General features: G+C 46.6%; 1 protein-coding gene across 6 annotated transcripts in view; it reads right to left on the bottom strand.

The window, feature by feature from the left end:
• Nucleotides 1-3,289, bottom strand: part of cadm4 (cell adhesion molecule 4) — a 30,358-nt gene extending 27,069 nt beyond the window's left edge. For 4 of the 6 annotated variants that reach the window (XM_049731695.1, XM_049731693.1, XM_049731698.1 and 1 more), the window contains exon 1: nucleotides 2,382-3,090. In XM_049731695.1, the coding sequence (XP_049587652.1) occupies nucleotides 2,382-2,475 (94 nt within the window). In that variant the 5' untranslated portion in view covers nucleotides 2,476-3,090. The other 2 variants (XM_049731694.1, XM_049731699.2) reach the window with 2 other exon arrangements.
• Nucleotides 3,290-13,572: the final 10,283 nt, after the last annotated feature.

The raw sequence follows: 13,572 nt of genomic DNA, 5'->3' as shown, positions 1-13,572 counted from the left end.
AATCGATGCAGAGGGGACGACAATGCGCGCCCCTTTGTGTTATTACCGCTTTTAATTTCAAACAATAGCAGAGCCTGGTCAGACCCATGTAGGGGGGAGGGTTCCATCCAAAGGGCCAATTTTCCTGTCATCCCTTGAGTCAGCGAAGTGAGCCACGCCAACACTTTAGTGGCAGGAGCGCAAAAATGAAGGCTTGCTCCAGGTTAATGACAGTTTGGATCTTCTTTTTCATGCAGCCAGCACGGCACAGCCGCATATCCCATCGAAAATTATTATGCCATCGCACATCTCATTTTCCTTCCTTTGGGGAGACTCTGCCAATCAAATGCAGAGCAAAGAAAGGTGTCGGAAAGTGTGTGTGTGTGTGTGTGTGTGGGGGGGGGGGGGTCCCCTCTATAAATAAAACATCACCCTTAACACATTTTTCATTCTTTTGTCGTACTCTCGGCTCACCTCAGCGCCACCCAACCCACCGACGAAAACTGCACTTTTAGCGCAGAATTTCCTCCATTAAAAGCCTCTAAAAACATGTTGTGGTCAAACGTATTGGGACAGCGAGCTTGGAAGTAGAATTAGGTAAACCTGGGTCCAAAATTGACAAGCACAAAGAATCAACAACAATTCATATTGCAAAAGCAGAGATGCCTTCCTATGCGTCCCACATTTTATTTTGCACCTTCCTCTCCCTAGCTGGTTCATTTCTGGTGCAAGTGAGGGACCAAGTGGGCATCATTGCCTGCCTGCCAGCCTTGTGCTCACGCTAAACGTGATTTGTTCTGCAGCTCAAGTCTGTGGCATAATCGCCGCGCTCGCACAGCGAGCCGGGAGAGCGGAAGGAAGGAGCACTGAGGAGCGAGCGGGACAAGAGGACGGAACAAAACGAGTGTATTTCTGCCTTCTTTTTTCCCAGCCCATCCCGCTTTCATCTTCATGCTCTGCGTTGGCCTCGTAGCGGAGCTCTCCTCTCGCCCCCCCATCTTAATCTGCGACAAGCACAACCTCTCTAAACTCTCAGACTCCAGCAAGACAGCAAAGCAAATCAGCTGAATCAGCATCAAATTGTTTCTGCTCACGCGTGACTAAAAGCATTTTCTTTTAGTCGCCCTCCTAAATCGCACCAGCCCTCCCCAAATTTGAAGCTGCATTGGGTCAGTTCTTGCGTGGGTTCTCTCCAACTTCCTTTCCTGGAACTCGCCCACACGTGTGACTGACATTCAGTCCAGCCCAGAGCCTTCCGCTTGGGACTGATTCCAACTCACCCCGAAATTCCGGACCGGATGATCAGCGGTCAATGGATGAATGTGTGGACTTTGGACCCACTTGACATCAATGGTATTACAGCACTAACATTGTTTAGTCGCATTCCCCGAATGCCATTGCACAAATCAAGTTCTGTTCACGTTTGAAGGGCAAACACAAAGCTGGCATTTTTGCCAACGAACGAGCTTCGGCACGCACGTAGCGGCCGACGCCTGCCGTGGCTCCATTTATACAATGCCAGACAATGTCCTTCTGTTGATTGCATTTGCTCACATCACACTAGCAAACTATAAAGGTCACAAAAAATAAAAGCAGGTAGGCCTCAGTAAAGATTTTCTTGTTATGTTTTGTGCTGTTTGTGCTCCAGTCTCTTGCTTTCGGGATTATAGCACCGCACTATGGTTTGTTAGCATTGAGCTAAACCAACAATGAGAGAATATCTGTAGGACATAAATAATAATGATCTCTTGCGGGAAATTTGGGTTTTGAATTGCTGTCTTTACTGATGCCCCAGGTGAGGGCTTTGACACTTGGTTACCTACCAAATCAATAAGTGAACATCTGTGACCAAGGGGTATAATAGCTAATAGGGTGTAAAATTTAATCAGCGGCAACAAAATGAAACGCTCAGCCCAGTCGACGGGTGATTAGCACAAACCGCCTAACAGCCGAGCGCGCCCGGGTTTCATCTTGGTTTTGACCGGGCCTGTGTTGCATTTGCGTGCTATGAATGTATTCTAATTGGTGTCTGTTGGTTTAAAAAAGAAAGAAAAAAAGATTAAGCACAGGACTTCAGCACAAAAGTTTTCCCACGCCACCAAAATGTAATTGGAATGATAGCAACTACTTGTCTGGAAAAAAATAAATAAAATTGATGAACTTTATCAATACCTGCTGCAGAGCAACATTCATAGCCAAGCAAATAAAAGTTCGGCCGGCGCCGGTGGTAATTACACATTGGCCGCTCCAGTACGAGCCAGGCCTTAATACGGATCGAAGACGTACGTGCCAGCATTACGTGGCCGCTTCCACCGGCCCGTTTGCCGCATAATGACCCCCTGCAGAATCGATAGCGCTCGTCTATCCGAATAGGGACGCATGTGTGTGTGTGTGAAACTTACGAGCTAAGCCCAGAAGGAGCGGGACCAGGACCAGGGCCAGCGAGAGGGGGGCCAGGCGGCGGCGGCAGAAGACAGAGCTCCGAGCGGGCCTCATTGTGATTTGATGCGCACTTTGGAATCAATGGCTCCTCTGTGAGCCTGCCCGCTCTGCTGTAGACTAACAAGTCGACGCACAAAAAAAGCAACAAATTTACGAATTTACGCTCAGCAGCACTGCCGCGCTCACGTAAAGTAGCTCACCAGGAGGTGAGCGAGGCACTTCGACGATTACTTAGTACGCGTCCAAACAATGTCAAAGCGACACAGCTGCGCCAACTGAATTTTGTTGTGTGTTTTGCTTTTTGTTATGCCATCAAACGCAACTCTTGACTTGAAACGGCAGTCCAGCCTGTGCTGAGATGGCAGTGTGCAACATTCTGGCGGAGGCCGGAAGAATCTGGGCTGCAAGCCCCGTTTTTCCAATCGAGGTTTGCAAGGGTCTCGCCGTTGCTTTGAGGCGTTAACGTCTCTTGAAACACGGCGTCTCACCGCGGCTCATTTGCGGAAAGTGCAAGGTTAAAGCAAATCTGATTTGGAGCGGAAGAGCAGAAATCTCTGGAGCAGACTGTTCCGAGTTTGTCTTGTAAAACAGCAGGTGGAATAAACCTCAGACGGATGACGGCCGCAAATACCACAAGCTCAAACTGGCCACAACCTGCAAAATGGTCGATCTCACTTGTAAAATGCTGAGTCACAAGAAAAGCAAAACTTTAAACGGATCCCTTCAAATAGTCGAGACGATCTTGCTTCCTATCCGCTGGTCCATGCGGCGAATGGCGTCTTGGCTGTACTTTTGGCCCGTTAATATCCAAACACGGCGAAATTCCTGACGTCGCAGCTCATCGTATCCATCTGGCCGTTATCTGCCTGGCGACTTGTTTATATAACCCCGGCCGGCCTCGAATCCACGTGCCAACGTGGGCTCGGCATCTGCATATTTTGCATACTGTGTTGTGAAGGTCGAAGTGTCGCCGGTGTGTGTTTGCGACCATGCGACAATGCTCGTCTTTCAGGTCGGCAAACAGTGGCGCCGTGTGTGCGCGTCCGACCGAGTGTCCAGTGTTGACTGAAGCTGGGCGCCAATCGGCCACTGTTTGGCCCTTTCATTCTTTTTGCCCACAGAGGCGTCAACAGTGCCTCTTTCTGTTGGGATGCGCGCCGTCCGCAGCTGACAACAAACCGCCTCATTTGTGTGGTGGGCTGTCTCCAAAACTCAAAGTTCAGCATTATAGTGAGACCCTCTTCATCGTGGGAGTTACAGTCCACAGACACCTATCATAGTTGTAAATGACTTAGAGACCCCTACAGTCATGTTTGTCGATGTTCCTCCCTTTTTATATCGCTTTACAATGTCTAATTTCGCTTCCATGGTGATGGCCTTCCTTTTCTTTGATACCCTGTGATCAGAAGAGTCTGACTTTCACTTGGGAGCCATAATGAAAGGCAAACAATAACGCCGTCTTCCTCGGTCCACATCCTTTCTTGTGGTGTATCCTTTCGGCACGCGTTACAAATCTTCCAACGGCTTTACGACGCTAACGATGCAAAACCGCTCAGAAAAAAGGATTTAAATATCCATCCATCTATCTTCTGAACCGCTTGTCCCCATGGAGGTCTCAGGCGTGCTGGAGCCTATCCCAGCAGTCATTGGGCAGTAGGCAGGTGACACCCTGAACAGGTTGCCAGCCAATCCCAGGGCACACCGAGACAGACAACCATCTGCATTCACACCTACGAGCAATTTGGAATGCTCAATCAGCCTTCCATGCATGTCTTTGGGAAGTGGGAGGAAAATGGAGTTCCCGGAGGAAACCCACACAGGCACAGGGAGAACATACAAACTCCACACAGGGAGGGCCGGAAGTGGAATTGAACCCGCACCCTCCAAACTGTGAGGCGGACGTGCTAACCAGTGCTCCACCGAGCCGCTCGGCTTTAAACATATGAGATGAAATACAGAAAAATAATATGAATAATCTAAAAAATGAGCCGTGTGTTGTAAACACGAAATAACATAACTCGAGGCCGTCGTACACCGAGGACCCCCTGTAAATAACTATTTTTTAAGATATTTTGAGTCAGTAATGTGCTAGCAGTCATTGGCCACTAGCCATGCAGAGGACTGAAATAATAACAACAAAAAACAGACTTTTTTTTTCAGATTGATGCATAGTTGACTGTCAGTCATTGGCCACTAGCCATGCAGAGGACTGAAATAATAACAAAACAAAAACCAGACTGGTAAGTGAACCCAAACATGGGATGAATAACAATAATCAAATGAGTACAATGAGAAGTTAGATATCATCGACAGTACAAACTGTGTACCCCCCCAATCATTACAGCAATCGACAACAAAAGCGGGCAGAACAAAGCCAGCAATGGACGCCAGCCAGCTAGGCAGGCCAGGCTGGTGACTTTCATTGTCCCGTTAAAAGACAACGACAACAGTTACAACGCTGCCTCTCACTGTGGACCGATTGGCGGGTGCATGAGGAACAAACACGTCCATGTGCGCCACGATTAAGTCCAATAAAGTCAAACGTTTTTATCTGCCAGCTTTTAATAAAGCGCCGCGGCTGCTATTAATTGCAAGGGAGAGCAAGTAGGCAATAGAAATACCTGCACGATTTGTGTGTACTGTTGACTGGGATCTTAAAAACAAGGGTGGCAGAGAGACGGCGCAACGTGAAGCGGCCAGCATCGACAAAAACTTTATTGGACACCAAGATGGTGACAAATGACTACTTTTGTCCAAATGAAGCTCCTCAACTCATTTTAACTTTATTAGGCACCCAGAGGACGCAAAAGACTTTTGTGATATACACGAATACTTGAGTTTTACAGCAAATCAGGCAACATATGTGACATATGTTAGCCACCTTTATTTTATTTATTTTTGGTGTCAGTGGATGTTGCAAAGCAATGGCAAATTTTGTCGCCAATCCCAGTGGCCTCTCACCTTAATTGCTCTTACTTTCTTGCCTGCGTCCCTTCGTTCAAATCCAACTTTTAATGGGCTCCATGTTGCCACGCTGGGATAAGTGTTGCCAAAGCACTTGAGGGGCTTATGTCGGCTGCGTGCGCAAAATATGAAGCACTCCGGCAGTCTTACGAGGATCCCTGCCTGCTCCAGAATGCCGATCGAGGAGGCACCGGCGTTTAAGAGCGATGCCATCAAAGCACTCCAATGAGGGAAGCAGGAAAAGACAAGAGATGTTTACAGTGCGGGCCGCCGCCGGGACAGATGGACGATGATGCTAGCTAAGGATGAGTCAAGGGGAACGAGCTAAGAAAAAGAGGGAAAGATGCTAAGGGAATGTGGCCAAAGTGTGTGCGTGCGTGTGTGTGTGTGTGTGTGTGTGTGTGTGTGTGTGTGTGTGTGTGTGTGTGTGTGTGTGTGTGTGTGCAAGTATGACGGGATAGCTGTGAACCAGAGGCAGATCGCTAATGTAGAGATTCTATCTAGGGGGCGCTGGTGCTGTTGGGGGGGCTTATCCAAGATTAAATTTCTTTTTGTCCTGTAGGCGCTTCTTGGAATCCTTTTCCCTTCCCGGAGGACGTACGAGTGCGTGAGCATGCGTGGCTTCTTGAGGGTTTATTAGCTGGCAAAGTGTGAGGGAGGCCATGTGTTGCGGCAAGGTTTAGATAAATCAAAGAATTCTCCCCAAGGACGTCTCTGCGGCATCGGAGTATTAGCATGCTTTACAACTGATGTGCTCGAGTGATGCCCCCACCCCACACACTTTTTTTTCACAATATACTGATATTATTTCCTCTGAGTAAATTAATAATTACAATTTATTTGTATTTATTCTTGTAATGCAAGCCAAGATCAGCCCCATTTTAAGGTATCGGTATTGTGGAGGCTACCGATAGCAGCCACAGCTACTTGAGGCAAAAAGAATCTGACAGGAGTCCTCCTCTGCAGTAGTTGGAGCTATATCACGGAGGTTTGACACATGATTAACTTTGTTCTTTGTCGTTGTGTTAAATGAAAATGCATTTATACAAAATACTAGCGGTATCGGCACTCGGTATCTGTGAGTGCTTGTATGACTATCGGACTGGAAAAAGTGGCATTCAAGATCCCTAATATTTAACAAATGTAATTTTTATTTTTATTACAAAGTGCAGCACACCAACTTTGACGTCTTATATTTAATAATAATAAGTTAGTGTGGCCTTTGTGCTACTGACAATATCTTTTTGCACAAAATCCTGCTCAACTCTCCCGAGAAGCGCCTCATCCTCCCATTAAGCCACACTTAAGCAAGGAGACATTTTGGTCAACATTCGGAGCGGAGGCTCTGCCTTCTCGGCAGATGCGCGTCCACCATCTCTCGCTCATTTTGGGGGATTTGCGGCCGACTCGCTGTTAATCGCCACCCCGGAGCCGGGCTAATCCGAGCGGATTTGCTGTGAACTCACTAATTAGAAAAGTCGCAGCTCCTCAGCGGCGCTGGCTCATTCCCGGTCACGTTGATCGATATGTTTGGCTACATTCGGGCGGACGCTTCGGCAGATTTAAACTTCACCGTCTTTTTTTTTTTTTTTTTCCGCTTCCTTCTTCCCCGGGCCGGATATTAGAATTTAAACTTGAGCGAACGAGTGATTATCCTGGTCTTCATCCAGCTCTGATTCACCTTCTTTTGTGTGTCTACAATAAGGCAGGAGATTAAATTCTCTCTTTGGAGCTCGACGGGCTTGGCACCGGCTTTGCTCGGGTTCTGCGGAGCGGAAGTAAAGGCGTGAAGAATTGACGATAGCCATTGTGGGCTTCCTATTATTAGACCCGTCCCATCATACATCAAACGTGACAATTATGGAAAAGGGGCGGCCATGGGGGGGTTGGGCGCCAATTTTAGCTCATTCCTCCCAAGGCTGGCATGAAGGCGGGCACAACTTAGCATTCAACACGCTATCGTGACACGAGGCGAAGTTTGAAAGATTTGATCACCCCAAGCTTATTATCACACTTGAAAAGATTGCCTCGTGTTGGCTTCATTCATTTAGGAGTAGCAAGCAAGACCCTTGATAAACGCACACGCCTTCATGCAGAAAATCCATCACTGTTTTTCTGTCTCTGTGCCACCAGAAGCCAACACGAGCCGGATCCACCCTTTGATTTATCCGCGCGACTAATTCAGCGTGATCGTCTTTTTCTGTGCCAACGTGGGGAAAAAAAAGCAAGAACTTTGGAGATGTTTAAATGACTGAAGAAGGTCCTCACACATCCTTTTTTTCATGGCAAATTTCTCAAAATGATCAAACTTGGTTGCCAGTAAAGAATTTTACTCACAGAATGTACTTGAGGGAATGCTGGAAGTTCTCCTAGAAATACAGCTTGCAGTCAGTGAAAAAAAAAAACAGCATACGTGAGTTTGTCCTCTTTGAAAGCAAAGCACTTCGACAGATTGCCCGTCGTGTTTGGTGGAGGGCCTCCGTGCATGTTCCCGCTGGGCAATTTATGAGCGGTCGCCCCACCTTGAGGAAAAGACGTATTTATTAGCCCTGCTGAGCTAGTATGCGCGTGCGCGGTGGTGGCCACTGATCTGTGTGAACAATATAAATGGGTGTAAAAGGCCGCCACAGGTCTCTGTGTTTGCTCAAATGAGGAAAGCCACGGGCGGGCGGGCTACGCACTTAAACACACTCGCCGTGGAAGAAAGCTAAAAGTCTACACAGCTTGAGTTAGCTAGCGCCATATTTTATACATTACATGACAGCTCTCAGGAGGTGACAGACGACATCTTGGCTTCTCCACCGGATGAAAGCGAACGGTGCTACATGATTCTAACCGCTTTTGCGGCGGGCGCTGTCATTCCACACGCCGTTCTAACGCGTGCTGAGAGCGACACTTATTTCCTCAACTACCATGCTACCTTTCCAGGACTGCTGATGTTGTTGTTTTTTTTTTTTTTTCAATACAGGTGTGCCTTGAGATAAGAATTTATTTTGTTGTGTCACGATGCTAACTCCAAACACTCTTATAGGAAAATATCTTTCCCTTTTCCAATAAAATTTGCCTGTAAGTAGTTTTACATTATCTGTCTACATAGCTTGCTTCACTGATTGTGTTTAAGTATCAGTTACAGAGTTGTTGTACAAACACAATCATTACTGCTAACCATTAGCTTATCAGTGGGATTTTCCATTAAGTGTTAGCATTAAGCTAGTGGTGGCTGTTAGTAAGTCAACATACTTTGCTTTCGAAAAATGCAACATGTAATGTAACTCTTTTTTTAATGCTTACTTTGGCAGTTAACTCTAACTGTGAGTGTCAATCAACAGTTTTTCAACGATCTGCTCAATGTTTGCTGATTATTGGAAAGGGAGTTGTCTCAACAGATCTCAAGTTCCCCCGCCCACAAAAAATATTTGTGTTTAACTTTGAAGTTCCCTAAATTTCAATCTAAGTTTTCCTTTACACATTCTTTTCTTTCTGTGCTGTGTGAAAAGTGGGCACACTATAAAAATGGCTTCCAATCAAATTTTAAGACTCAAAATCTCATTTTTGATTAACAATTCACTGCTGTATTTTAATGGTGGTCATAATGGTGGTATTACTTTAGCTGCTACTTGATGTAAAACTTTGAGAACCACTGGGCCTCATTAACGTTCAAAAGGGTAAAAAGTAGAGCGCGCTGAATTTGGAAGAATCCACATTAAAGCAGTTTGCAGCGCCGGGAGATCTCTTGACGATGATCGTCTGGCCTAAGAAATTTGCTAAGCATCCTATTTGTTTCGCCTTCAACTTTGAAAACCCTCAAATATCCTGCGTCAGAAGTAAACAGGCCGAGAGTTTTGGTCAAAGTGCAACGTCTGCTTTTGGAAATGGGAAGAAAAACAAAAGCAGTGGAACGTTTCCGCATCATTCTGTACACTTTTTCTTCCTTTAATCCTCCCAGTAAAAAAAAACAAAAACACACCACCTTGTGCATGAATGTTTTGGATGTGCCAAGAATTAATAAGATGAAGCACTTTTCCGTTGTGGATCATGTCATGGGAAAGCAGAACAATTGAACCTCTCCACCTTGCCAACACACAAACGTTCAACAAAAGTGGTCACTTTGCTCTGGCCTGATATCATCTCCTCTCTCACCAAGAGCCTCAGCAGACATCTTTTATTTATTTGCTTTTTTTAATCACATTTTTCTTTCTTCCCCTCCAGACCTGTCCGTCTCTTCCTCTTTTTATTCTCCCCCTAATCTGCTCCTCGCCAGCTGTGACCTTACACGGGGCCTTTACACTTTTGTTTCTCTCGCTCGCTCTTCTCCTGTGGAGCGAAACCCCACACTCATCAGTTTGCCGCCGCTGCTGCTTGCGGGCTTTGCAAGGAGAATATTAACACGCTGCCTCACAGCCAATTAACACCTGAAGCTCATAACAAGCTTTTATGCCACAGCACACATCGAGACCTGGGAAAAAAGATGTGCGGGAGAAAAAAGCCCAGCTGGCAGCAAGGCCAGGGGACGCCATAAACGAACGAGCGTCGCAGGGAAATGTGGACGTGCTGAAAGTCTGAAATAGATGTGGCGCAAAACCTGGAAGGCGTGACGCGTTTCCATCACTTGGCAGCAAGCAGAATCAAACCAGGTCCAACTACTCTGCTGGCTCTGTATGAGGCCACAGGAAGGAAGGCGAACTATGCGAACAAGTGGACAGAAAAAAAGAAGAAAAAAGCGCTATGGTAATGACCCGGATAATGCAGAGCGGCCGCGGCAGGGAGGGGGTCACGCAGAGCAGAGCGTGAGAGAGCGATAACGGCAAGGACGGGAAAACTTTCCTCACGGCCCGCTGCTTCGCATTGTACAGCGCGTGAAAAACGGAGATGAAATAATTAGACGGGCTGAGTGGAAAGGCTGATCTGAATATGCAAATGCCTTCGTTTTCCTTTGATTTGCTTGGGCGCGCCCGCTATCTGGCAAACTCTTTGCCATTCTTTTGGCTCGCCGAGCATCCTCGCTTCCTCGCCGACTCCGGCTGCATATTAAACATGATGCAGGTACGCTAGCTGTGGATGAAGAGCTTTATGAGCTCTTTATGAGTGCTTTATTAGGCTGTTAGCGCCGCGGTGACTTTCCTGCTTTGTCTATAATGTCGAAGATGTCAACAAACTCAAAGGTATCGTCTGTTAGAAGCTAAATCTCTCTCTTTCTCTCTCTCTCTCTCTCTCTCTCTCTCTCTTTCTCTCTCTCTCTCTTCCTCATCGGGAGCAACGCATGCCGGCATCAGCATCAACGTTTTAATTGCAGAAATCTTCGGATGAGTTTTGGATGAATAAATGAGGCGCAAACGGGTTGAGACTATTTAATAGTGATGCTTTGTATTCAAACATGGATGCAAATGATTGTAATTCATAAACACTGGCCGATGTAGCGGTTGTGTTTAAAAGGTTAGAGAAAAAATGTCAACTCAGCTTTAATTATACGACGCTTTCATAACTGCCACAGCACTCGACATGGTTTGTTAGCTGTTGCTACGTTGCAAAAATCTCTGCCGACTATCAAGACACTGTGTTGCCAAACTACGTTAGGTAGCAGTCGGTCCTTGTTGGCGCTCATATTAGTTGCCATTATCAAGAGGATTTCAAGATTTTGTTTTTCATAACTTTTATCCCCAAGTACCCTCATGTAGTTGCCATATTTCTCCTATTTTGAGGTCCAGTGAACACAATGACGGATCTCTGAAGCTGTTCTAATTAAATGCATGCACACTAGTGTGAAATTAACGCTGTGCGCCAAGTTCCAAGTTTTCCGTCACTTAACTAAGACGTGTTGCTTGATTGAATTTTGAATTTGTGGTCATGGATGTTTTCCCTGTCGAGGGGCCTTGAAAATCAAATTTGAATATAGGAGATATAGATTGATACGATAGTTTTTACCAGGCAAGTGTTACTTCAAATAAGTTAGAATGGCAATGTCATATACGTAATATTTGCATGAAAAGGTCTAAAATTGTTTGACTTGTCCGACTGATGTTTGACATTGGAGTTTCTGCTTTGCAGCGGGCCAATACTTTGATGCTCAATTATATCTTCAAGAGACAAAGGAAGCGTATTAGAAGCAATCAAAGACAAAAGCCAGTCTGATTTGTTGTGGAGTGAGCATCTACTCCCGTCAGACGCTTTGCTTTCCTCAAGGGAGCGTGAGAAGAGAGGAAGGACGCTCTTATCCTGCTCTGCCTGTGACGCCAGAAAACGAACAGACGCACACACACACAAACACATACACACACACGCACACAGCATGTAATACGCACACACGTCGGCATTCATCAGTACGGGGTAGCAGATGGTGTGTTCAAGGTAGCAACAGAGTGACCCTGACATGGATCTGTTTTTATCCACCATGACCTTTCCCCCTCTACGCCCCCCCCCCCCCTTCTTCTTTTTTTTGCTGACAGTACCTCTGGCTGAGTCTGCCCGCAGGCTGTTTACTTAGCAAGAGCTGCTGTCACCGCTGCTTAGGAGCAAACGAATCTTAGTGCTCCTTTGCATGGCGACGACGCTACACACTTTTTTCAAACTGTGGATTATGTCGAGTCGTTGCGTTTATTTCTATGACGAGCAACTTGCCACATCACTTGAGTAACGGAACGTCATGAGACATAAGGTGTCTGGTTTGATCACAGTTCACCTGACTGGCTGAGTCGGCTGTCGGGCGGTTGCTCAGCGACGGATGCTAATCCGGGCACCCGTCGTGTTAGTGTGTGACAGTGTGTGCGAGCGCCTTGTTTTTCACTTCCACTTTTCTCCGTGGGATACTTTCAAAATAGCACATGTCAGTTTAGGAGACATTTGTGGTTGTGTGCGTGTGTGTGCATGTGTGTGTTTCCGTCAGTGGGAGGGCCCCCTGCAGGAACATCAGTGTAATAACTATCATTAGCAAGGCTCAGCAGAAGCTCTCATTTCAAGACTAAAATTAAAAGAGGATGGATTTGTACATGTGGCGCTGCAGCACAAGGCTTGAAAATCCCCCTAATACCCTAACACCCCCCCCCCCCCTCACAGAGCCTGATTAGGCCTGTTTGAAAGTACCGCTGGTGCACTTAGTGCCCTGCTGGGACTCTCACTGTCTTCATTAGAATAATCAACAGGTGGAAGGGGAGCTCACCAATAAAACGGCGGCCGATAGCGTCAAAAGTTATCGTGGAAACCAATTTGAGAGGGCAGAACAGCGCTTTTGATTGCAGTGAGCCACTTCCGCTCACTCGCTGGATCCCCACGCTCTGATTCTGCCAGGCCGGGCGTCCGACTCGATTGGTCCGGGCCCCAAAACTTGTTTATTTAATTCACCACTGAAACTATGGGCCACATTTTTTTTCCAGGGGGCGCAGTTGAGTCACATCATCTTGCAAGCAGGCGAGTTTTCTCTTAGCATTGTTCTTCGTGTGGCAAAAGAAAACACGCCTGTGATGATAGTTTAGATAGCACTTGTAATTCGGCATGTTTGGAGGGGGATTACGTCTCGCCGGAGTGTTTCGTTACCACGCGGTAAGCTGTCAGGTGCTTGACACTAAGTCGAGTAAAAGCATGCGGCGCGGTGCACGATATGAAAACACTCCACCTGGGAACTCTCGGGGCACAATGAGATAATGACGAAACTCAGTGCACCGCCTGTGAATCAAGGCCTTGATTTTTTTCCCTTCTCTGTGATAAATGTTCTGTCATAAGTGAAAAAGTTGTTGAAAACAACGCTACGGTGTAAAACTTGTGCGTGGCAACAAGTAAAGAAAAACGATACAGTATTTCCACAAATAGCGTTCGTCCGTGTCTCTAATCCACCTGACGGCGAGCGATACGGCTACAACGGAAGGGAAATTAGGTCTGCTGACATTTTGTTGGAGGCAGGGGCGAGAAAGAGCACCCACGAGGATTATACAAGTGTGTGTGTGTGTGTGTGTGGGGGGGGGGGGGGGGGGCATATGTCAAGAGAGTTATAGCGGAATTATAAAAGTGTATTTAAGAGTCAGAGAAGCCAAAGCACAAAAATGTGTTGCGAGAAGAGAGCAGAGCAGATGTTAAAGTTGCTAAAGCTGGTAAAGTGATGCTACTGTCAGGAATGAGTTGAGCCAGGGCGACCAAATGCAGCTTGAACCAGGATTTATTGCAGGGAAAAGGAGTTGGAAGGGAGGCAGGTGGGGAACC

The sequence above is a fragment of the Syngnathus scovelli genome, chromosome 9, assembly GCF_024217435.2.
Source record: "Syngnathus scovelli strain Florida chromosome 9, RoL_Ssco_1.2, whole genome shotgun sequence".
NCBI lineage: Eukaryota > Metazoa > Chordata > Actinopteri > Syngnathiformes > Syngnathidae > Syngnathus > Syngnathus scovelli.
The sequence above is the reverse complement of the archived record's forward strand: the minus strand, read 5'-3'. Positions and strand labels throughout refer to the sequence as shown.